At 40.9% G+C, this 22,498-nt stretch overlaps 2 protein-coding genes and 1 pseudogene across 9 annotated transcripts; all 3 read left to right on the top strand.

Moving 5' to 3' along the window:
- Nucleotides 1-1,048: 1,048 nt before the first annotated feature.
- On the top strand, nucleotides 1,049-10,955 carry LOC147307872 (serine/threonine-protein kinase pim-1-like). Of its 7 annotated transcripts, none has more exons than XM_086273082.1 (10): nucleotides 1,049-2,300; nucleotides 3,715-3,788; nucleotides 4,782-4,907; nucleotides 5,952-6,188; nucleotides 6,314-6,439; nucleotides 6,563-6,657; nucleotides 6,796-7,146; nucleotides 7,236-7,416; nucleotides 7,503-7,673; nucleotides 7,763-10,955. In XM_086273082.1, exons 3-10 carry the CDS (start codon nucleotides 4,889-4,891, stop codon nucleotides 7,852-7,854), a joined length of 1,272 nt encoding a protein of 423 aa, XP_086129208.1. In that variant the 5' UTR covers nucleotides 1,049-2,300; nucleotides 3,715-3,788; nucleotides 4,782-4,888; the 3' UTR covers nucleotides 7,855-10,955. The 7 variants fall into 7 exon arrangements, 6 of the variants coding, with proteins under 6 accessions (XP_086129208.1, XP_086129210.1, XP_086129211.1 ...); XM_086273084.1 differs by having other exon boundaries at nucleotides 4,728-4,907; XM_086273085.1 differs by lacking the exon at nucleotides 1,049-2,300 and adding an exon at nucleotides 2,990-3,106 and having other exon boundaries at nucleotides 4,728-4,907.
- Nucleotides 10,956-11,951: 996 nt separating this feature from the next.
- On the top strand, nucleotides 11,952-14,344 carry LOC147307871 (E3 ubiquitin/ISG15 ligase TRIM25-like). Of its 2 annotated transcripts, XM_086271593.1 has the most exons (2): nucleotides 11,952-12,789; nucleotides 13,491-14,344. In XM_086271593.1, exons 1-2 carry the CDS (start codon nucleotides 11,998-12,000, stop codon nucleotides 13,545-13,547), a joined length of 849 nt encoding a protein of 282 aa, XP_086127719.1. In that variant the 5' UTR covers nucleotides 11,952-11,997; the 3' UTR covers nucleotides 13,548-14,344. The 2 variants fall into 2 exon arrangements, with proteins under 2 accessions (XP_086127719.1, XP_086127718.1); XM_086271592.1 differs by having other exon boundaries at nucleotides 11,952-14,342.
- Nucleotides 14,345-16,503: 2,159 nt separating this feature from the next.
- Nucleotides 16,504-22,405, top strand: LOC147307870 (sperm-associated antigen 4 protein-like; annotated as a pseudogene).
- The last annotated feature ends 93 nt before the right edge of the window (nucleotides 22,406-22,498 follow it).

Genomic DNA, 22,498 nt, shown 5'->3' with positions numbered 1-22,498 from the left:
ATACTTTCCTCCACTGCTGATGACCTTGTTACCTGCTGCTCCCTGTTAATGATCAGCCTCAGTTCTGATAGTAAACTGTTGGCTCTCTGGGGGGAAGAAAGAAGTTTGTATTTGTTTAAGATACAATGAAATCATATTTTGACATATTGGAAGATGACATGGAGCTGAAAAAATACTACAGGTATAAATGGAAACTACAGTTTATTTCTGTTATTTCCTGTGATAGTGTTTGTACACTCGCTCATGATAACTGTTCATTCAGCTGCTGTTTCTGTCTGCTGGACATCTTTAGCTTTCAGTAAGGATGCATTCATAGATCAGCACATCTTTTTGAACCACATTTCTTATGAGACTCAGAGTTTACATTTTGGAAATGTGGTGAGACCTGGGGTAGAAAGAGACTGAAGCCAGCTTCAACCTCGGCAGTTTTGTGTGTGTCTGAAGCAGAAAGATAAGAACTGTGTGGCCAACTCATCACACACACAATCCTGAATCAGAAAAATTTATATCAAAGTCAAAGTCAGCTTTATTGTCAAGGACCATATACGTACAGTCATACACAAGAATTTGAAATTGCAATCCTCCCATGGCCCCCAGTGTACACTAAAACAATATAAAGATAAAAGGATAAAAATAAAATAAAAGTTTTATGCACAACACAATACAATACTATACAGTTATTTAAACAGCAGTGTCCAACACAATCATAGTGATTGTGGACAAGTTTGTGTGCAAGTGGGGGTGGGGCGGACAGTGAAAAAGTAATAGTGTTGGGTCAGAGTTCATATGTTTGGGGGGTGGGGGGTTCAGAGGAAAGAGGTTAATGCAGGTCTGGAGTTCGTGTGTGAGAGCAGGGAGTGAATTCAGCATCCTGACAGCCTGGTGGATGAAGCTGTCGCTCAGTCTGCTGGTTCTGGCCCGAAGGCTGTTCAGTCTCCTTCCTGATGGCAGCAAACTGAAGAAGGTGTTGGACGGATGAGTGGAGTCACCTGTGATGCAGATAGGGTTGCCAACCGTCCCTTAAAAAACGGAATCGTCCCGTATTTAGAAACAAAAGTACACGTCCCGTATTGAGCTAATAAGGGACGCACTTTGTCCCGTAATACAGTGAGAATCAAAAGTAGTCTATAAATGTTAATGGAATTAACGCTTTGTTTGAAAACATAATTCCCAGCCCCTCTCCTGCTTTGTGACCAATGAGCTGACAGCACACTTATGACAATTCGAGTATGACAATTCAGATTACCGCTCATCTCATTGGTCGAGGAAAGGTCGCTTACGGAGAAAATACCGGAAGACAACAGATGACCACAACAAGAAGCATGGCCAACAGGGAAACAAACGCCGACACTGCGGTGCAAGTCTCGGACGACAGTACACCTGGGCAGTAAAGCTGGGCAGACACTGTGCGATTTTTTCAGTCACGTTATTCAGCTCCTGCTCAAACTGCACGATTGACTCGCAGGGGTTAGAAGTTGGTAGGTCACGATGCAGGTCTCACACTATACCGCCCGATGCTCTGATGCGACCTGAGCGCTCACACTGTGCGTCCATAAAATGAAGGTTATAACAGAAAATCTGTCGCTCTCTCTCTCTGTCTTTCACTCACACAGACACACCACCAACATCAACTTTGCTAAATTGCTAATGAAAAACATGATCAGGCAGCTGTGATTGAGCAGCATGTAAATCCAACTGTTTTCACGGTTGTTGTGGTCGTGATAATTTTGTGATGCCACATCGAAAAGGCTCGGATGAGCTTTCCAAAGTTCTACAAGTTGTGCCTCCATCGCTTGTGTCCAGTTCACACGCTGCACAGCCGTGCTGCTCCATCTTTTTCACCGACGTTTACGTGTTTGCGCGTGAGCAGTGTTAGCCGAGCGATTGATATCGGGAGCTGGTCGTGAGGTGTTAATCGCTTCTCGTTACCCCACGTATACTACACGATGCACGATGAAGGCCCAAATCGGGCCGATCACCAAATCGGTCGCACGACTCAAAAATCGGCTCAAACTGGGCCAAAAATCGCACAGTGTAAGCCCAGCATTAGAGCAGCAATGTTTGTTTGTTCAGACAAAGAAAAAAAAGGCTGCAAAAGTACAGGGAGGAATGGGAAAAGGAAAACACCTGGCTGGGAAAATGCAAGATAACACCTTTAAAGCGCACTGCACTGTGTGCCGGCGCACTTTTTCCATAGGCATGCTTCTAGTGGTGGGCACATGAAGAACATTAGGGGCGTGAAAGCTCAGGGAACCCTTAACCAACTTTTTGTCCACCAGGCCACGGCAGAAGCAGATATGGTATGTAAACACTGGTTTGTTTGTTTTTTCAAACCCTCTGGTTAAGGTTAATATGGGCATGTGCAGTGAATATCAGCGCTATGTGGCCAGAAGTGTGATAATATAATTTATTTTGTGTAATAAACAACTGCAAGGATAGATGATTACAACAAATAGATGACTAATACACAAAAGTAATACATAGATTAATGATGATGATGAGTTATGATGCGTAATCATGGGAACAAGTGGGTTTACAAACAGGAGCAGCTGATTAGCATTAGAAAAGCTGAAATAATACCTCAACTGAAGCCAATTGTACTAAATGCACTATATGTGCACTGTTACAAGAATATTTTTCGTTCTATTGTTTTCTATTAATTTATATAATTTTAAGTTAAGCAGGACAGAGTTCTTTTAAAGAAAGATTTACTTATATTCTCAAAAGTTAAGCATGACAGGCTTCTGTTTAAGAAAGAGACCTGTTTTACTGTGTTAATGTTGTCATTTTGAGCTAAAAATAAATGGCTAAATGATCATTTGTTTCCCATATGGTCATATCACAAAGAATATGCATCTGCTTAAATCAAATTCAAGTCAAATGGTTAAAAAATAATTTCACACACAAAAAAAGGGCTACAAAATTCACCACACTGGGAAGGGTGAACTGGGTTGCCCGGCCCTGGCCACGAGGTGTCTCTTATTTATTTTTCAGGGAGTTGGCAACCCTACATAGCAGCCACCCAGCCCAGCTCTAGAATTTTCTTTTCCTCCCTTGATCTGATGAGGAGTGTTGTTCTTGTGCCCACTGCCAGCTGGAAACTTGGGTACATTTAATATGAGCCGCTGTAGATAAGTTTATGAAACATTTGTACTTGAAACTGATGTTTTAATGTGTTGTTAGACAGAGAAGTCATGAGCCGAATCCGACAGGCATTGGCCATTGCATGAACTCCTCTGGGGAGTTAGCTTGCAGCACATGTTCAAATTGAATGTTCTGGGTCTTATTATGCTGCAGCGAGATTCAAATCCACAACTGCGATGTTTTTGTTAAGGAAGAAAGCTAAATGTTCTAAAATATGTGAATGAAGTTATTACCGGGCTGGATAGCAGACTGTTAGCAAGCTAGCAGCTAAGGAAACCTGGCTACCTTTCCAATATGGCGGCTGATACAAGGTCAAATATCAAGATTATGTGCTTTTGCCTAAGAAAATTTGGTTAACAGCATTTATTTTTTCTGTTAATATTTTTTATATGGACCAGCCTGTACCTTTATGATGTTAAGACTGCTAGATGAGCTGTTAGTGACACTGAGTTAGTCATGACTATGCTTTCTGTGTTTTTTCCCTCCCCTTTTGGTATCCTGTTCCTGCTGGATGAACCACTTCATGATCATCCTCATCTGATGACTCCGCTGCGCTATCCTGCCTGGTAGATTCTCCTTGCTGCAGGTGTATGCTTCTGCCAGCTGGATGCTGTTACTGGATAGTACACTGTTCCAATGGAGCGGTAGGAACAAATTGAAACACACTAAAAGAAAAGGGTTATTGTTTAAAATTGTGTTTTAATAAATGTGTTAATGTTAATTAAGTGTTCATTGTGTGCTGGAGGTCCTACTGGTCCTATGGTGGAGCAGCTACTACCTCTCCTTTAAGAAACTTGCCTCTGATGGGATACAGATATTTGGGACACATTTCGATTCTTGTAAGGGTTTAAAAAATACACAAACTTGGAAGAGTTGACTGGATTTGTACAAAATGAGATGGCTGGCAATGGAAAGATGCAATTCGATTGTTACATGTTTAACTCTTTAAAGCCGGTCGGAGCGGGCACGCTCTGTTTTGCGTAACTATTTTTAAATCCCTGTAGAACCGGGAACCGCGTAAGCTAGCGCAATAATTTTTTTGCATATGAAACCAGAGGAGTTGTACTTACATCTTATGCCATCAGCTTGTCCTAGGTCACGGTTTCCTTCCACATATAGCTTTGCAAAAATTGCATAAAAAGCGCTTGCAGTAACAAAAACATAATATTCCAGAAACACGCTTTGCCGATCCGATCAGCTGTTCGTATTCCAGATGTATTTAATTTTCAATCAAGATGGCAGAGCTGTAATCATGCTCTAAAATTATATATTGTAATATGACAATTGTAAAGTTACTTAACCTGTGAGTCCTTGGTAAAGACATTCTCTTCAAAGTGAACGCTGCAAAGATGAGATGCAAGTTTCAAGTACAGTACATTTCAAGTACATCCTTCTTATGTTAGCTAGCCACTAGTTCAGTCTCTGTGCTACACCATCACCTACAGGACAACTGCAAAACAACAACAACAACAACAAAGAACAAAAAAACAAAACATGTAGTTAAGATGATGGTTTTTAATTAGCTGCTGTAAAACAATGTAATAACAATAAATAAATGCAACATGACATTAACTGCTTTTTAGGTAAGTACTTTATGTACTTTTGGAGAACTGTTAGATCATCCATGTTTTCTACAGTCATTGGTTTGCTGGACAAAGTGGCCCACCCGAGGGGTTCCCTGCCATTGACCAGCAAGCCACCCTGGCTGAGGATCATCTGATTGCCAGGGCAGAAGGAGCAGAGCATGCCAGGCAGTCATGGAGGTACAGCATCCTAATAAGGTGTCAAGGGGGTATACACCAGGCTTTGGTGGACACGGGCTGCGCACAGCTCCTGGTTCACCAAACCCCGCTTTGCCCCAGGACATTATTGGTGTTGCAGTGGGTGGAGGTTACATGTGTACATGGGGGCATTCACAGACAAAACACATGGAATAAAGGCTGCAGTCAGTTATATTTTATCTCAGATAAACTAGTCAGTGTTTATTAGTGTTTGCTCAACTAGAAGTCTTCATAGTAGCATCCACACATCAAGTCTTTAAACAAATAATGAAAGGATAATGAAAGAAAGTTTAATGTGAAATTACTGAATTATATGAAATATTATGGCTTTGTCTGCCAGAGTGTTTTTCTTTAAACTACTTGGAACACTTTTACTGGCAGTCAGTGATGTCACTAAAAGGCAAGCTTCTTATGTTGTGTTGCCATAGTCTCCGGAGTTTACTTTTAAAGCTCACTTACAGAACTGACTTATACAGCTTAGTTAGAAAAGTCAAGCATCCAGACATTTGAAGGACTATTCACTCATTAAGGTGACATTTTCTATTTTAAAAGTTCTCAAAAAATTAAAATGAAAAAGGAAACAAGAAAAGTTACGACTGAGGCAGATAAGAAAGATCCAGGAGATCAAGGTAAGTAAAATAATCAAATCAAATCCTGGTAAAATCCAAATCCTAGAAACGTTGACACTGTGTGAATCGTTTTTAGAGCAATTGAATCATATGTTTGATTGAAAATAGCTTTAATACAAGATGTCTAATCAAAGAAAGGTTACTGGGGCACTTTGTGTTTTGGTAAAATAATGTGACAGGTTTATTCTTGGACTGAGCAGTGAAAACAGAGCAACAAGTGTCATCAAGATGTAAGACTTAGTAAACCTAGTATCAATTCGCACTGGTCAGTTTTTTTATCCCAAGAATAAACTTGTGATAATTTAAGCAAAAGCAATTTCAAATTCTTTGCCATCAAACTGCTTCCAGTCCTGATGTCGGGGACTCTTTTTCACCACTGTGTTGTTGTCGTTTATAGATTGTAAGAGCAGGACTGCTAAAAGAAAGGCCAGTCCTGAAAAGAAGACCCCAATAAAAAGGAGGAGGGTCGCTGAGCAGGCTGCTCCTTCCACCAGCTCAGATGTGGTCAAAGGAGTGAAGCGCAAGGTTGTGCAAGATGAAGAGGGCACAACAAAGAAAGCAAAGAAGGCTAAACTTCTCCACCATATGAGCGGTGACAAGGAGCAAGCATCCTCCTTGTTGGACTCTGGTAAAGGTAGGCTAATTAGTTGAATAAGGGGGTAGATTAAGTGTGGTTGCTAGGTTTAAGATATTAGTGTTTAGTGTTTGTGTCTATCATCCAGTGAGCTGATGTGCTTTTGGTGTTTTCCACATCTCCAGACTTGAACAACAAACAGGTGTGCGCAAAATATGGCAAAAGAAAGGCCACGGGAGACAACAGAGAGCCACCCAAGAAAAAAAAAAGGAATGTGGACCAGGACAAAAAATCAGTGGCAGACCAAAAACGTAAGTAGCAAGCAGCTTGGGTTTTATATTCAGGGGAAGAGCAAAAGGAACATTTATGCTACAGAGGAGAGTAATTTGTGTCACAGCTGTAATAAAACAAGATTTGTTGTTTTGTCTGTTCAGGTGAATTCCAAGCCAGATATGTGGAGGAGCACCAGCTCGGAGAAGGAGGCTGCGGAGCAGTGTTTGCTGGCTACCGGATAGAAGATCGTTTTCCAGTAAGTGTTCAGATGATGGTAGTAAGACAGGCAGTAACGCAGATAATGGATAATATCGTAAACTGAGACGTCTGCTGTGTTTCCACCTTTCATTATGTCATACTGAGGAAATGCTCACCAGTGCTCTGTGTCTTCTAGGTTGCCATCAAACACATTCCCAAAAATAAAGTCTACTGCAAAGTGGCGGTAAGCGTCCAACACTTGAATCAGTTTTACATTACTGGATTGAATGCGGCGTTCCTCATCATCCACTTTGTTGTAACATTTCAGGATGAAAGCGGGAAGAAGCTCTCAGTGGAAGTGGCCATTATGGTTAAACTTGCAGGTGAAGCAGAAGGGTCAGTGGGAATATCTGCACCTGTGTCCTTGCTGGAGTGGTTCGACCTTGGCAAAGAGCTGATCCTGGTGCTGGAGAGACCTGTCCCCGCTGTGGACCTGCAAAAATACAAAGCAGAACATGGAAGAACTTTAACAGAGGACAAGGCCAAGGTAGGTTGACTGGGAGAGCCTTAGACTGTACAGCATTCAATCAAGGCAGAAAAGCATTAACTCATTATTGTGTTTTTCATCTTTTCCAGGTCATTCTGAAGCAACTAGTTGATGCTGTAAAGGAACTTGAGGATAAACACATCTTTCATCGGGACATCAAGGGACCAAACATTCTGATTGAGACCGGCTCAGATGTGCCTCGAGTTCGCATCATTGACTTTGGACTGAGCTGCTTTGTTAAGCAGCGATCTCTGTATCGCATCTTCTATGGTAACATATTCTGCTCCTGCTTTTCACAGATGTAACAATTTGTGTCTTTTGTTTTAGAAGAAATTGCAATTGTGTCTGTTTGTTAGGCACTCCTCTTCACATCCCTCCCGAGTGGTACATTAGGAGCTGCTACAGGTGTGGACCCACCACGGTGTGGCAAATGGGAGTGGTGTTGTATGAAGCGCTTCATGCACGATACTTTAGTACCGCGAGGTTCCTCACAAAGCAACTGAGCATCAAAAAGCGTCTGTCCACAGGTAAGAAAACTTCACACTTCCAGATTCACTGATGCCTTGGATCACTAGAACTATCATCTTCATCTTTTTGATCTTTTCTTTCTTTCAAGAATGCCGGAATTTCTTGGACGCATGTTTAGCTTTAGTCCCGGAGAAGCGCCCAACACTGGAGGAGCTCCAGCTTCACCCCTGGCTAAGATAACACACACAAACACACAATTCACACCTTATCATATAAGTATGATACGCTGTAGTAACTTCCTTCCTTTTTTCTGTTGGACAGGAATAGATAGAATGGGTCAATCTTAAAAAATAAATAAATAAAAATTTGGCTTTTTTGGAGTTCCTGTAACCCCCCCAGCCATCCCAGGAAAGGGGATCTCTCTTTGAATGGGCTTTCCCGAGGTTTCTTCCCATCGATCTGGCCCCCTGGGGAGTTTTGCCTCGTCTTCATAGAGAGCTTGGGCTGGGTCAGGAGCTCCATCAAAACTGTCTTTATTTGATGACATTAAAGTCATCAAATAAAGATGTGTTTTACTTAAAGTAAAATTTGATCAAAATAAAACTTGTTTAATTCATCTTTGCTGAGGATTCTCCTTCATTACTATTTTGTTTTGTTTTTTTGTTTTGTTTTGTTTTTACCCATGGTGCATTTTGACAAATAAGAAAACTGAATCAGGTTAAAGTGTGCACAAAGACAGTCACACTGCAAATGATCTAAAGACTTGCATCTGTTGCTCTAACCCCCAACTAGTTTAGACAGATTTCCTGGTTCTACCAGAGGTTTTTTCCTTCAACAAGGGAGTTCTTCCTTCCCACTGTTGCTGAGTGTTTGCTCATAGTGGGTTGTAAAAGCATAAAAGTTAATAAGAGGCATTCATAGCAGAGTTATCACAGCGGGAACTATATAGCTTAAGTGTACAATTTCTACAGGACGAATTATAACTTCATTATGTATAAAAGCTCCTGTGGATAATTACTCCTATTTGTAACTTTACACAAGAGAAAGTTTGCTGTCACACTATTTATAACAGGTTGGATTTTGTCCTCTGAGTTGAGCCTTTGGTTGCAGTTTATTGAAGAATTTCCTCTAAAGTAGCTGTTGATAAAGATTTAAAGTCCTGTTTATATACAGAAATATGCTTTAGTTCATGTTTTTTACATGTCTGCCTCAGTGGATCAGTAGAAGATCTGGCACAGGAAACTAGATGATGAAAAAAGGGTACGAATATATATATATATAGATAGATAGATAGACACAGGTTGCAACGTAGTATTTTCATTTTTTCTTAGCATTTCTTTAACGTCTTGGTGCAAAAGAATACCTGCATTTGTGTGTAAAGAAATGTTACATATATACTCAAAACAGTTGGAAAAAAGAACTACAAATTTGGAAAGGAATTTATTCATGTTCTCACTCATAGATGGAGTACATGGTTTAAAAAACACTGAGGAAACAGATATGAGGCGGCTGTATCAACATAAAACATTAACACAGTTAAAAATGAATAAAAAGTTGCACGCTTAAACTTATTTCTCTACAGTTTGTACAATTCATCCATGTAACAATAGGTTCTCTCTTAATATAGTAGTTAATTAAAATATCTTTACATAAAATACATTTTTAAGTATTCTCCGGTGGAATTCTGTTGTGGCTTATGTTTCTAAATGACACAACCATAAAGCAGCCCACAGAATATACAAATATGTCTTTGATAAGTGAATGTTGGCTCCCACAATGGCCTGTTAAGTTATTGCAAAAATAATTTACTGCATAATATGTCAGATTAGAACATGTTATAAGCACAAAACTGAAGGGGAAACAATAAAAACAAAAATGAAAAAACAAATACTAAATTAAGTTAAAGGATATTTCTTACTATACTATATAATTGTATAATGTTGCGTTTGATTGCAAATGAAAACCCACCAAGAAAAAAAGAAAGAAAGAAAAAGAGAGAATAGAGTTTAATTTATTCCAAACACATTCTTTTCTTTTATTTAAGCTGTAGCGAGATTCAAATGGACAAAAGAGAAAGAAAAATATTACAGATTTGTTTTATTAATCATGAATAAACTTTATTATACACAACTCTAAATTTCAGTTGGTCTTAGTCAGATGTGTTTTTAATTAAATCCTGCAACACTGTGCTCGCTGCCATCACTTTATATCTTAGTGTGCAATTATTACAATATTTTTCCCCCTTAACTCTCAACTGGCGTGTTTAAAATGTCTGTGATCATATTTGTCCGTTGACTTCTGTCTGGGCCTCGAACGATTCATCAGACAGGTTGGCAGCCTCCAACTGATGCTCCAGACTTTCATCATCGCCTCTATTCTGATCAACTCTTATCTTAAACTTAGTGATGAACTCATTACTGGCCTTTTTAGGGCATGTGGGCTTTGATAACAGCCGGCTTTCCAGTCGCTCTGCAAAGAAAATTCACAAAACATTTCTTATTTGGTAAGCTTGTTAACAAATTTTAGTTCAGTTTTGCTGAAAGTTATAGCATGCATCAGGTAAGAAGCAATTGGTTTTTAAAAAGCATATACATTCCCCAAAACATTTTTATTATGTGCATTCTGGAGAATAAAAGATTGTACACAATTTCCCTTTTTAAAGTAAAAAGATTATTAAGTCTAATTCTTACTTATTCAGTAGATTAAAGTATTGAAACATCATTATTCATAAAATATGCACATTACAAAATTAAAGTTATTCAAAAATTACTCAAGTACTTACTCCAATACTCACATTATTCAAGTAAATGTAATTTTTGCCAATGTAATGTCACATAAAATCTTAATCTGAATAAGGGATTTGAACCCCACTGTCACGGCCAGGGGATCAGCAGGCCGCTGACTAGTAGTGTTCGCTCTCTCGCTCTCTCGCCAGGGCGGAACTCATGGTGGGTTCACGCCCTCGGGCCACGCCCCTCTGAAGAGGAAACACCTGGGCCTCATCAGTGCAGCCAGCATTTAAGCCAGGGAGTGGCTTCTACTCATCGCTGGATCGTTGTGTGTGACTGGCGTCAGTGCAGCCCGGCTCTGAGCAAGTTCTCTTTTGCTTCCCTGTGCAAAACCTCTAACGTGTGTTTCCTTCTGTACATAGATCCCCTGGACCCGACTCTGCATTCCCCGAGCGGATTCCCTTTTTGTGTGAGTGTTTGGAGAGGAGCAAGTGTCTTTTCCCTACCTGGATTTCCCCGGAGCCTTTTCCCTGTCACCGCTTTGTATATAGCACTATCCCCTGCACTGTTTGTATATACACCTGGTGGAACTGTAATAAATACTGACTGTGCCTCTGAGTCCTGCGTGTGAGTCCTCAAGCGAACCGTGACACCCACACAGATGAGAGCTTAGCAGTGAAGCTCTCTCTTAAAGGGACGTCCACACACTGTCTGGGGATAGTCTCACCACCCGATCGTTGGGGGGGTCCTCTGTGCGGGGGTGAAGGTCTGTGCCTCAAAGCGAGCGAAGAATTTGTTTAGCTCATCCGGTAAAGACATGAAACCAATATTAAATTCAGTTCTTTTGAACTTGAACTTCTTATTTGTAAATATGTGTACAAATGGTTGGTTTTTTGTACTGTTTTTATCAATAAATCTCAGCAACAAAGGACCTACACCCATGTGTGTTGATTTCTCCCTAAGATGGCAAACTGAAACACTCCAAGTTGGTGACTTTTGGAGATTTATTTCCCTGGATGATTGAGAATGCATCAAGATGAAACACAAAAGGAAGTTCACAGCTTTTAGCAGCTCCCCCACCCCCTCATCCACACACCCCCACTCCCCTCCCTCCAGAATTCCCAGCTAACAACCCAATTTACATATGAATGACTAGCCAATTTAGCTTCCACTTGGCTGAAGCTAAAGCTTAGCTAAAAGCCTACCAGCCATTTGGCTGGTGGCGGGTTTTAAAGGTAGAAAGGTAGAAGCCTGGGACTCCTAGTGTTAAATGAACGATAAACAAAGGCCAAGAAAACTGAGTTAAACTCCTGAGTCTACTATATATTTGCACTATGAATAAATGAATTGTTAAACTTTAACTGGGTCAGACTTGTTACTGCATGCTGTAACCAAACATACCACACCCTGTATCAACTGATTGGCTCTTGGTCGCTCTGTAAGAATATTTCTTTAGCGCCTCCCTTCACAGATGTGTCTGTATCAGGATGGGTCTAAACAACATGGTGTAAATGCAGTTGCTGGTGAGCCTCATTTCCTGTAGGAGGTGAACAAGAGCAGAGATCTGTTTCCCTTCAGAGCACAGAGGTTGTTTCTGTTCAGAGGAAGTGAAACTGTCGGACAGTCACTGAGAGACGGTGAAACGGCACAGCACATGAATCAAATGGATCAAACAAAAATCTGCTGTTCAGTCTGTTTGGATCTACTGAAGGATCCGGTGACTATTCCCTGTGGACACAGCTACTGCATGAACTGTATTAAAAGCTTCTGGGATGAAGAGGAAAAGAAGAAAATCTACAGCTGCCCTCAGTGCCGGAGGACTTTCACAGCAAGGCCTGTCCTGGAGAAAAACACCATGTTAGCAGATTTAGTGGAGGAGCTGAAGAAGACTGGACTCCAAGCTGCTCCTGCTGATCACTGCTATGCTGGACCTGAAGATGTGGCCTGTGATCTGTGCTCTGGCATGAAGCTAAAGGCTGTGAAATCCTGTCTAGTGTGTTTGGTCTCTTACTGTGAGAAACACCTTCAGCCACATTATGATGTGGTTCAATTAAAGAAACACAAGCTGGTGGAGCCCTCCAAGAAGCTCCAGGAGAAGATCTGCTCTCGTCATGATGAGGTGATGAAGATGTTCTGCCGTACTGATCAGCAGAGTATCTGTTATCTCTGCTCTGTGGATGAACATAAAGGCCACGACACAGTCTCAGCTGCAGCAGAAAGGACTGAGAGGCAGAGAGAGCTGGAGGTGAGTCGACAAAACATCCAGCAGAGAATCCAGGACAGAGAGAAAGATGTGAAGCTGCTTCAACAGGAGGTGGAGGCCATCAATCAGTCTGCTGATCAAACAGTGGAGCACAGTGAGAAGATCTTCACTGAGCTGATCCATCTCATCCAGAAAAGAAGCTCTGATGTGAAGCAGCAGATCAGATCCCAGCAGGAAACTGAAGTGAGTCGAGTCAAAGAGCTTCAGGAGAAGCTGGAGCAGGAGATCACTGAGCTGAAGAGGAAAGATGCTGAGCTGAAGCAGCTCTCACACACAGAGGATCACATCCAGTTTCTACACAACTACCCCTCACTGTCAGCACTCAGTGAGTCTACAGACTCATCCAGCATCAATATCCGTCCTCTGAGCTACTTTGAGGATGTGACAGCAGCTGTGTCAGAGGTCAGAGATAAACTACAGGACATTCTGAGAGAGCAATGGACAAACATCTCACTGACAGTCACTGAAGTGGATGTTTTACTGTCAGATCCACCAGAGCCAAAGACCAGAGCTGGATTCTTAAAATATTCACGTGAAATCACACTGGATCCAAACACAGCGTACAAACAGCTGTTATTATCAGAGGGGAACAGAAAAGTAACGGTAATGAAACAAGAACAGTCTTATTCTGATCATCCAGACAGATTCACTGACAGGTGGCAGGTCCTGAGTAGAGAGAGTCTGACTGGACGTTGTTACTGGGAGGTGGAGTGGAGAGGGGAAGGAGTTCGTGTGGCAGTCGCTTACAAGAATATCAGCAGAGCAGGGAGTGAATGTGTATTTGGATATAATGACAAATCTTGGTCATTATATTGTTACAACAACAGTTTTACATTTCGGTACAACAACATTGAAACTCCTGTCTCAGGTCCTCGTTCCTCCAGAGTAGGAGTGTACCTGGATCACAGAGCAGGTATTTTGTCCTTCTACAGCGTCTCTGAAACCATGACTCTCCTCCACAGAGTCCAGACCACATTCACTCAGCCGCTCTATGCTGGACTGTTGCCTTATTATTATGGAGCCACTGCTGAGTTGATTAAAGTGAAATAGACTGAAGTCTTTCATATTGTGGGTTTAAATCTGTATTTTAGTTTCATTTTATTTTCTCTCCATCATTTCTGCACAGAGATCAGCTGTCAGTCAAACATTATGGGTGGTACCTCCACATCTTCTAGTTGTTCTCTTGATGTTTCTGAGTTTTTAAAGGAGATCTTTCCTGTGACTGTTTATGGAGGCTATCACTGCTCATCATCATTTTGATTTACTAAAATATTTCTCCACATGAAAATGTAAACTTCTCTATCCTCTAAATGTTTCTGGAATATTTGTATTCAAAAATGTCGACATTTCTCTTTATGAGTATGGCAGACCATGTGTGTGTGTTTGTGTTTGTTTTTGTCAAAATCATCAAACAAATGAGGAAAAACTGTGATTTTAATGAATGAATTCATATATTGTGTTGATGTTTTATTGTGTGAATAAACTGGAAGGTTTGACTATAAATCAAACTTTGAACAAAGTCTTTTCTTCTGTCTTCATTCCAGGATCTCACTCAAATCTGATGCAGAAAATATGAAACTAATCTGAGAGAATAACTGAAGCAGTTTTCCTCCTGAAGCATCACAAAGTTCAGAGTTCATGTTTAGAGCAGAAGATTCAGCAGTCGCTCTGTGACCTTTCAACTTTCTTCACTAAAACAGCTTCATTACAGAGAAACAAGTCACATTTTCTTCATGTTCTTAAGTCCTTTCAAATGTTTTTAATGGTCCTTGAATGCAGCATCAGTGTCGCAGGTTTAAAAGGTCACTTTCTGTTGTGTTCAAAGATTTCCTTCAGATATGGTCTTTAATCAGTAAAGCCAGTGATACAGCAGTGTCATTAGCTGTGTTATTGGCACCAGGCTGTGTTTATGTATGTGTTTAATTCTGTCTGAGGATGTCTTCAGCATGAAATGATCATTTGCTCAGCTGCTGTGTCTCATCTCTTATCAGACATTGGTTGGAACAGAGTTTTGTTGCTGACCATCTGACAAGAGGGTGAAGAAAAGCTTCAGGCTTCATTTGGACACTACGTTGGACAGAAGTCTCCACAAAAATGACTCAGAAACACAAATATTATTAATGAAAGTCCAAATGTCAAAAAGGGGTCATACATGATCCTGAGAAATGTCCTTGAACATTTGAACATGAGTCAGAGGGTTGTCAGGTTTCTACACTGCATCGTGGCATCAAGCCTGAGATGTCTGTGGAAACAAGTATGGAGGACACAAATGCACAGACGCAGTCGAGCTGTTTACTGCTGATGAGGAAGGAAAATAGTCTGTTGGATATTAAAGCAGCATTTATTAGAGTAAGAACAGATACTTGTGTCCTTCATTTGATCCCCGTCAATTTACAGAAGACTTAAGGACCCTTTGACTTCTAACATACAGCTGCATGTTTACAATTTTATTATTTATTTATTTATTTCTAGCAAAGCAAGACTTTACTGATTAAAGACATATAATCAGACATATTACTGTTACTTTCTGAAAAAGACTCAGATAAAGCAGATTTATCACAAGCAAACATCAACACACATCCTTCATGGCTTAAAGGTGCAGTGGGACTCTTCCGCCATCTGGTGGTTGTAACAGTTATGACAACTGTTCCTGCATATATGTCCCTCCTCAGTGTGAAGAAGACTGGACTCCTGCTCCTGCTGATCACTGCGTGTTCCTCCTGTCAGATGTTTCCCATTTTTATGACCACCTACACCCCAAGATACTATTTTAAAAAATGTTGATTTCAGATGAAAACTCTGAAACAAGCATGAGAGCTGATCTTTTCTTAGATGGCTCGTATGTTGCTGGTTGTTCAGGCTGTGCAGGCCTCTCCCTCTCTCTCAGCAACGCACTGATCCAGCGCCACACCTCAGCCCTGTCAGGTCTGCTCAGACACTTAAGATCCTTAAACCTAGGATCCAGTGCCGTTGCAACCCTGAGCCACATGATGTTGGTTTTTTCCTTGCGCTTCTCCGTTTCTGCTTTGAAGGTCTCCTTGAATTTAACCATGTAAGCTGGGTCATCCTCAGAGACCTCCATCACTCACCACAGGAGCTGGCAACACCACTGAGGAGGGAATAAACTTCTCCCCTCCCAGAAGTTCAGTTATACACCTGCGATAATAGAGAAACACACTTCATTGAGAATTTGTTACATTTACTCACCTAAGGTTCAGTTACTTTACACACACGCACACACACACACACACACACACACACACACACACCACTTCTTACATAGGAAAGTGCTGATTATGTTTATGTTCAGTTCCCCACTGTGGTGAAAAATAATGTCCTGTTACCCCAAGGTAACTGTGATTACTTAGAGAAGTCCGATAGTCTCCGGTGACTGCAACCGTGTTGGTCTACCCCAAAGCCTCCTCCACTTTGGCTTTCTCATCTTCACACAAGTTTTCTATCTTGGTTACAGTGGTGGCTCTCGAAGGCAATTCATACCCCTCATCCTCCACGATGTTAATCGGCCTGCAAGCTGTAGCTACCCATTTTGCTATGGCTGGAAATTTATTTGAAAAGAGATTTTTTTCAAGAAAAGCAAGAAAATGTTGTGATCTGATGATACGATCAGAATCAGAACAATATGACTCTTTGCTTTTGAAGACGCTAAGAAAAAAAGTTCCTTAATTAAGAGAGATTTTCATATATGAGTGTGATTCAAATATTATTCTGTTCATAAGAAAAAAACAAGCTGGCACCGTAAAGTTTATATATAAAAGAATCTGCACTGATGTGTACAGAGATGCTTCTAATGGAAACATGCTCAAATCATAGTTAAGACGTCTGATAAGCTTTGTGTTAGAGTCCCGTAACCCTTTCTCTCGCTTTCATTTTACAGCCATGTTGAGAAGAAGTGAAAGACTTCAGTCTATGGGCTGTTACAGCAGAGAAGGAGAGCCGATAATCTCCTACAAGGAGACTTTATACAGTTTAGTGCTGATCTACATGTTCTTTTTTGTCATCCATTGACATATATGCATGTTTTATAATGACAATCCATTTGTTCTTCCATGTACCTTTTTGTCTCACGTGATTTTGTTTGTTCTATGCAGAATTTTCAAAGGGCGACGGCTCCGTCCTCGTCCTGGCCCCGACACTGCTGACCACGACGACGTTGATTCTGACTACACTATAGTCAGTGACAGCAGCAGAGGCCTCTTTGGAGCCACCAAGGCATTGGGACTTTTGGTCCTCATGCTGGCATTGTGTTTTGGTAAATGATCTCCTTCCACAAACAGTTACAGTCTTTCTAGTAATACTATGTGCTTTTCTTCTGGATTAAGCGTCTCATCTTATTTTGTGTTTCTCTTCACCCACCAGGATTGATTTTCGGTATTGGAGGGCCCAAAATTGACTTTTCCACCCCGTTCATGAGTAAGGTATGAAAAACATATGAAGCTCATGATATAAAACTGATTTTAATTTTCAGATAATGCCAGTTTAATGTATCATAAAGCTTTTACATATAACATAAATGGCCTCGTCTCAGTTACATTACTTAAGTAAGTTACATTACTTAACCACCTGTCCTCAGACATCCTGGTGAACTTCTATCGTTGCACCATCGAGAGCATCCTGACCAACTGTATAACAGTCTGGTACGGGAACTGCTCTGCCGTTGCAGAGGGTCGTGAAAACTGCCCAGCGCATCGCCGGAGCACCACTTCCTGCCATAAAAGACATCTACAGGAAGCGGTGTCTGAAAAGGGCTGGGAAAATCATCAAAGACCCCAGTCACCCATCACATGGACTCTTCACCCTCCTGCCCTCTGGGAGGCGCCACAGGAGCCTCCGGACTAAGAACACCAGGTACCGGAACAGCTTCTTCCCCACAGCTGTCAGACTCCTGAACTCTGCCTCCTGACATCTGACCCACGTTAAACTCATGGACTGAACATACACACACCCACAATGGACAACTGTACCCTCAAACACATAATAATAACATGGAGTGAACCACCACTCACAACCACTAGCACTTTATATAGCCTCTGTAGAAACTATCTACACCCTCACTTATCTTAACTGCACTACTGTATAGCTCTGTGTAAATAATCATTCTGTACATTCAATAATCTTTAATCCTACAACTGTTTACAACTTGCATAGTTCCCATTTCTGTATAGCTGTATATCTCAAATTTCTGTAAAGTTATTTATTTCATATTCTGTATAGTTTTTCATATTTATATCCTGTTCATAGCCTGTACATAGCTTGTACTCACTACAGCCTGTACATACTTAGTTATAGAATATTCACAACATACTTCATACCGTGTACATTATAACATACCATAATAGACCCATTTCTGTAATATACTTACATATCTATACTATTGCTAATATATATTGTAATATATCTATATCACTAAAGCACTTCTGGATGGATGCAAACTGCATTTCGTTGCCCTGTACCTGTGCATGTGCAATGACAATAAAGTTGAATTCTATTCTATTCTATTCTATTAATGAGCGAACATGAACAGGTGGAAGGGCAGTTACAACAGCTGCAAAGGGAGTTCATGGACATTAAAAAAAGAATGGACTTCCTTCTTCCAGTTCGGGACAGGATGCTCAACTTTGCTCTGGAGGGACTGGGTAAGACATGAAATCAGATCAGAAGTCATGTAAGAATTTCTTTGTTGTTGTTTTGCAATTCCTTTCTCACTCTGTGTTTTTGCCTACAGGAGCAAAGATTGTAAGAGAACAGTCTTCATCATCCTACCTTCCAGAACAGTCTGGATTGAAGCTGTGGGGGCTTACATTAATACCTGCAAAACCACCATGTGTAAGACCAAGAGTGGTTATTCAGGTATAATCTACTCCCACAAAACAACAACATAACATCTCACACATCTGCACAGTTTAATAGTCAAACACTAGCGGTCCGTACTGAGCTCTGTTTTTCTTTTTCTCTTTAGAGTCGAGCACCCATGGTCCCAGGAGTGTGTTGGAGTTTTGCAGGCTCCCAGGGACATTTAACAATTGAGCTCTCCCACAGCATCACGATCAGCCATGTGACACTGGGTCATATTTCTAAGACGGTGTCACCATCTGGAAAGATCTCCAGTGCTCCCAGGATGTTTTCAGTGTTTGTAAGTCACAGATTTCTGGATTTCACTGTGCACACATCCCATCACTGCACCAATGTTGAACTGTTGCATTTAGCATACATGTACATAGAGAACAACTTTATATGTATTCATTTCTGTCTTTTCACGGAAAGAGAGCGTTAGGCGACAGTGGTGTCCACCTGGGAACATTTCTATATGATGAAAATGGAGATCCACTGCAGACCCCGTGAGTATACTCTGCCATTAGACACATGCACATCGACTTTTCTATCCAGAGTAGAGATTAGCACCCCTTGCTATCTGTATATCCTCCCTCAAGATAATCAAAGTATCCCAAAATTTATCATCCTGTCAAGACTCAAAAACTTTTATCCAACTAACTCGACCTGGTTTTTTTTGTCTCTCAGGACCACAAAGTAGATGTCATCCGCTACGTCGCACTGCATGTGTTGAACAACTTGGGCAACCACAAGTATTCCTGTCTGTACAGCTTCGGAGTTCATGGAAAGCTGACAGAACCAGCTTCCCATGAACTTCAAATATATAAGAAAAGAGAGGGGAAATGTGACAGTGAATCAGACTCCAAAACATATTTAAATAATTGCATTAGAAAACAATGTCCATTTAACCCAATTTTTTTCCAGGGAACATCCATCCTACCAGGTAAGACATGTCTGATTAATATGTTTGCAGTCTGCTTCACCTCACCCCCAACCAGCCATGGCAGAGGACTTGCCCCTCCCTGAGCCTGGCTCTGCTGGAGGTTCCTTCCTGTTAAAAGGGAGTTTTTCCTCCCCACTGTTGCCAAGTGCTTGCTCAAAGGAGATCATCTGATTGTTGGGGTTTTCCATCTCTTATACTGTAGGGTTTTTACTTTACATATACAGTGCTTAACAAATTTATTACAACACCCGTCATAAAAATAAGAACACCCCAAATTTCTTAAACCTGTAATTCTGGTCTACTGGTTTTGTTGAGCACTGTGTTATTGTGAATTGGCCCTACATAACATGAACTAATTTGGACTGAATTACATTTTTTGTAAAACAAAACAATTCTCTAAATTTTCTCCTCTGAAAATTTTGATACATTTTAAGAACAAGATCAATAAAATTTTAAGAAGATATGTTTTTTGTTATTCTTAATTGTCAGTGTATATTAAACAAGCGCGATAACACTATGGCCACAGGATTTAAAATTTGAAAATGAACATTAAAACCCCTAAAAGTAAAAAAGTAAAGTCCATGTTGATGTGCTGTGAGCCTTCACTGTGATGAAGGATTTGAGGTTTAGTGATTTAACTTCTGCTTTAACCGTGTGATGTCAGTAATACAAAGGTAGCTTACGTCTTACCCTGGTACAGGCACGTGCAGAGGGGGCTTGAGCACCCGCCCCTTTCCTGATGGGTTCCCAAGGTGCCCTTTTGTTGAGGTAACTTTTTTTTTTTTTTTTAATTATTATTTTATTTTTTTTAATGTGTGTGTGCGTGCGGAGTCCTGTCTGTGCCCCTCAACAATAATATTTAACTATTAATCACAGTTTTGCTAAATAAAAGGATCTGGCTTGCATCAGTCACATGATCACATTTAACCAATGATCGCCCTTGACGGCAGAACGCGCTGGTTACGAGCCGGGAACGAGCTCACAAAGAGCACGCGCATGTTTTGCGGTCCGGAGCTGTAGGAGAAACACAAGTTAACTCAGAGACACAGACTTACTATATTTCTTCCATACAGACTGATGCGACAAAACCAGTAAGTAGGTGTACAGCGTACACTGTAGTGTGTAGCACACAGGAGTATTAGCTTATTACGTACACGTTGGTAAGCTGTCTTGTTGCAACTGACGAACTGAAACAAACGAGCGTGCTGTGTGTGCAACAGCGCGACAAACATTACCTGTCCTTTTATTAACTGCACAAGTAGTGCTGGTCACAGCTGCTGGCTACCTGTGCAAGGCTGTCATGGGTCTGTAGCTCTGTCACCGTTTTAGGGAACATATTTAGTTTTAAAGTATTTAGAACATATTTAGTTTTAAAGTAAGTTTCCGGGCTTTTCCTGCCTTTCTGGAGGGATTATATTTCACTAAAAAACGATCTAATATGCATGTCCACATAATAATTATTATAATTATAATATATTAAAAAACACACGCTGTATTTTAAAGAACATACATTAAGAAACAGATTATATTAGATTTATATTTTAAATAAGACAAAAGTTGGATTGTTGGTTGGATTGTTGGTTGTAAAATGATTGTATCTCTACAGTTTAAACATGTAATAAGCTTTGCCCTGCACAGAGTGGATAGTGAAACAAGTGGAATCATCATAATGACATTATTTCATATTTATTACTTCCCCCTCCTCATTGCTTTATTATTGTAGCTCTAGTAATAAATAATAATGTAAGGATTCTGGATCAGCACCATGATGCCCATAGTATATACAGTATTCTGAAGAAGGTCTAAAATGTCACTGTGTGTGCGTGCATGTGTGTGTTTTATGTATATGGATTATTTTAAATTATTACTCATGATATAACATTGTCCAGACATGCCTGGTAAGGACATGAGGAGGAAACAGAGCTGTGTGAGGCTACTAAAGGCAGGGCTATAACATTTTTCTGTCGTCATTTTATTATAGATTAAGTGCAAGAGTTGTTAGGTGTGGATAATTAGATTATAGTTTATTGCAATACCAAGTTGTGCCTTGTTCTCAGAAAGACAGCAAGTGGAGAGTGATATATGAAAAGATGGGATGGAAGGAAGAAGAGAAGCAGAGAGTGATTCACAGGCAGAGCCTAAGCGCTGTCACCAATCTTTGCATTTAGTTATTATCTCATGACACTTGTTTAATCAGCTACCATCTCTCCTATGGACTTTTTAATGTCTACAGTCTCAGATCAACACAGCCCTGCCCTCCAGCACTATCCACAGCAACCCCTCAACAGCAACATTGTACCCATCAGGTAAAGCATCGGCTACGTTTGCTTTGCCTTGTTGCCCATATTAGATTCTTGATGAATGTGTGTTGTTGTTATTCAGCCTGGCTCAATGTGCCCCTTTTTAGCTTTAAGCACCCGCCCCTTTAAACCTCTCTGCACGGCCCTGCCCTGGTACCATCATTGTCGTTATCAGTAACTGTGTCATGGTCCCTGTGTCTGCCCGGTCGGCCCAGTGTGGCTACATGTGTTTTTGCTCTCTCTCTCTCTCTCTCGCATCGCTCTGCCTGGGCGGAGCTCACCTCGGCCTCCCGCCTTTGGTCCACGCACCTGCAACTAATTACTCACCTGTGGTTCATCGTCCTGTTTGCCGGCCACTTCTTAAGGAGTGGCTCTGAGCTCCTCGTCGCTGGACTATTGAGTAGCACACGTTAGTCTAATCGTGGCTTCGTGAATTTCGGAGATTCTTTGTGCGTTTCTGGTTGTGATCATCTCGTCTCAGTGTGTCCAGAATCGCACGGACCCGTCCCGTAACCCTGTAGCTTGGAAACCTGAGCATGAGTGTGAGAAGTTTGACGTGGTATGTGTGGAAAAGGAATTTCCCGAGTGGAGCGAGCGAGCTGGAAGTGGAGCGTGTGCGAGTGTGAAGATCCTGTTTTCCCTGAACTTCCCCGTGGACCCCTGGCTTTCCACTGTGACTGTGTACACAGGAAAAACTATAAAATAATGTTTGTTTGTTTGTTTGTTTGTTTGTTTGTTTGTTTGTTTGTTTGTTTGTTTTTGTAAACACTGTGGACCGATCTGCATTTGTTGTTGCTAA

The sequence above is a fragment of the Aulonocara sp. 'chitande type north' Nkhata Bay genome, linkage group LG18 (assembly GCF_057382095.1).
Source record: "Aulonocara sp. 'chitande type north' Nkhata Bay isolate Kocher_YH1m ecotype deep benthic linkage group LG18, A_spYH_male_GT1.1, whole genome shotgun sequence".
Classification (NCBI taxonomy): domain Eukaryota; kingdom Metazoa; phylum Chordata; class Actinopteri; order Cichliformes; family Cichlidae; genus Aulonocara; species Aulonocara sp. 'chitande type north' Nkhata Bay.
Note: the sequence above shows the minus strand (reverse complement) of the source record. Positions and strands in the feature narration are given on the sequence as shown.

Bases quoted from the DNA above. Each gene is read 5' to 3' on its own strand.
- LOC147307871 (XM_086271592.1), top strand. From the start codon at position 11,998: ATGAATCAAATGGATCAAACAAAAATCTGCTGTTCAGTCTGTTTGGAT.
- LOC147307872 (XM_086273081.1), top strand. From the start codon at position 5,494: ATGAAAAAGGAAACAAGAAAAGTTACGACTGAGGCAGATAAGAAAGAT. The intron at 5,555-5,951 runs GTAAGTAAAATA...TGTCGTTTATAG, and splicing joins GAAAGATCCAGGAGATCAAG to ATTGTAAGAGCAGGACTGCT. The intron at 7,147-7,235 runs GTAGGTTGACTG...CATCTTTTCCAG, and splicing joins TAACAGAGGACAAGGCCAAG to GTCATTCTGAAGCAACTAGT.